The following is a 2291-nucleotide window of genomic DNA, read 5'->3' on the forward strand; positions in this document are numbered from 1 at the left end:
CACACCCAGACGCTCGGTGTGTGCCGCACCGAGAGGAGCTCGTTCTACCTGGAAGCCAAGCAATCATCTCTCGTTATGTGGAGGTCTGGGGGGGAATCGAGCATCACGAGGAAAAGTAATTATTTTTCTCCGTTTCTCCGCAGCTGTTTGGAATTACGACTTCCTGGAAGGAGACGGTGGTCGGCGCTGAGCGGAGATGAAAGCAACAGAAACTGGAATCTGAGGCTTTTCTGCGAGTTTAGAGCTTCACAAACAACACGAGGACGTCTTCCAGCGTGGGCGAGGGCCAGCAGCGCAGCCTCCGCTCCCCGCTTCCAGTTTACGGCCGCTCTGAACGGTTTACAGCAGCTAAACTGCGGCTCCTAAAGCCCGAACATCATCCGACGCTGCATTAGAGCTCTAATCTGTTCTTTCTCTTTCTGGGAGACAGAAAGGAGCGCCTTCGTGATTAACCCACTTTACAGCAATAAATAAACGCATCAGCCAGTAATGTACACCAGATTTAATTTGAGGCGGGGGGGTAATGAAAAATAACACAATGCCGACACCAGTGGGCGCCTCAGGAATTAATTTGAATCTTCGTCCTTTCTCCTCGTCTCCAGATTGGTTTCCTGGCGGCCCACATGCCGCCGCCGTTAAAAAACAACGTTTTATTGAATTAAATTATTTATTTCCGGAGCCGCTCGTCCTCCGTGCTCGTCACATGAAGCCCATGTTGCTCTTGGTCTCCCATCGCTGCTTCGCCTCAAACCTGCGGACACGAGGACAGGAAGTTTAAATTCACGCGTCGAGACAAGACGTGAAGACGACGACGGAGAGGGACGTCCTACCCCCAGGACATCTGCTTCCTCTTCTTCTGAGCCGCCCTCACGGCCTCCTCTTCCTCCTTCTGATGGACAAAGTCCCGACAGCCGACGGCCTGAGACACTTTGACTGCCAGCTGATGAGACAGGGGACAGACAGAGAGAGACACGGGTGAACAGAGGGACAGTGAGACAAACAGCAGATAGAAAATGAGAGACAGACTGTGGGACAAATGGACAGAGAGAGACATGGAGACAGATGGACAGAGACATAAAGAAACACAGTAGTACCCTGTAAATGTAGTATAAAATATGACTATAACAAAAATACTCAGTTCTTGACTTTAGTGTTTGTCCAAAACATCTAAGGGACAAATACAAGTACACAGCAGACATTACACAGAACACACAGTACTTATACTTCACATGACCAAACTATAGAAACTACTCTCAGCAACTACCACAATGAACTATAGAAACTACTATCAGCTACTACCACACCGAACTATAGAAACCACTCTCAGCTACTACCACACTGAACTATAGAAACCACTCTCAGCTACTACCACACCAAACTATAGAAACCACTCTCAGCTACTACCACACTGAACTATAGAAACCACTTTCAGCTACTACCACACCAAACTATAGAAATCACTCTCAGCTACTACCACACCAAACTATAGAAACCACTCTCAGCTACTACCACACCGAACTAAAGAAACCACTCTCAGCTACTACCACACAGAACTAAAGAAACCACTCTCAGCTACTACCACACCAAACTATAGAAATCACTTTCAGCTACTACCACACCAAACTATAGAAACCACTCTCAGCTACAGAAACCACTCTCAGACGCACTAAGTTAGAGCCCTTTCTGTGCTGGATGAATTTGATTGGCTGTGGTGGCCATCTTAGTTAAAAATGCTTCCAAAGGTTGACACACATCCAGTGATTATTCTCTAGGCTTGAGATATTTTGCTAACAGGCATACTAATGTTTCACTTTGGGGCAGGAGGTGATAAAAACTCCACTTTAGCTCAGCTCAAAACCTTTTGTGCCAAGACAAAAGTATTCATGATGGCCGCCTAAGCAACTTAAAGGTGTCTGTATATCAGTCATTTTTAGACATTTGGATGAAACTTGGGGTGGTAGTAGCTGAGCATGATCCCCTGAAAGCAAATCAAAATGTTTTAAAGTTTCTGCAGGAACTCGTCTAGTTTTTGTTATCGTGTAAATAAATCATTAAACTACATGTTACATAGATTTTGTCTGACGCGACATTTTCAACACTTTTCCTCCTTTTTAGGAGAAACGAAGTGAAAAGAACGATTTCCACCTCAGCGAACGTTAATCCGGACTAAGCTCGCGTGTCGCGCCGTTACGAGACTTTACGAGTAATGAACTCCCATCTGGACCAGTTTAGCTACCAGACCAACATGGCTGCAAACGTTTAGCTACCAGACCAGCATGGCTGCAAACGTT

At 46.0% G+C, this 2291-nt stretch overlaps 1 protein-coding gene across 1 annotated transcript in view; it reads right to left on the bottom strand.

Moving 5' to 3' along the window:
* Nucleotides 1-501: 501 nt before the first annotated feature.
* fam204a (family with sequence similarity 204 member A) overlaps nt 502-2291 on the bottom strand; it is a 32639-nt gene continuing 30849 nt past the window's right edge. The window contains exons 6-7 of the mRNA XM_037684709.1: nt 831-940; nt 502-751 (exon numbers count right to left, since the gene is read on the bottom strand). Of these exons, the coding sequence (XP_037540637.1) occupies nt 700-751; nt 831-940 (162 nt within the window). The 3' untranslated portion in view covers nt 502-699. The remainder of the gene's footprint in view (nt 752-830; nt 941-2291) is intronic.

This window comes from Nematolebias whitei, chromosome 1 (assembly GCF_014905685.2).
Source record: "Nematolebias whitei isolate Nwh7 chromosome 1, NemWhi1, whole genome shotgun sequence".
NCBI classification, from domain to species: Eukaryota; Metazoa; Chordata; class Actinopteri; order Cyprinodontiformes; family Rivulidae; genus Nematolebias; species Nematolebias whitei.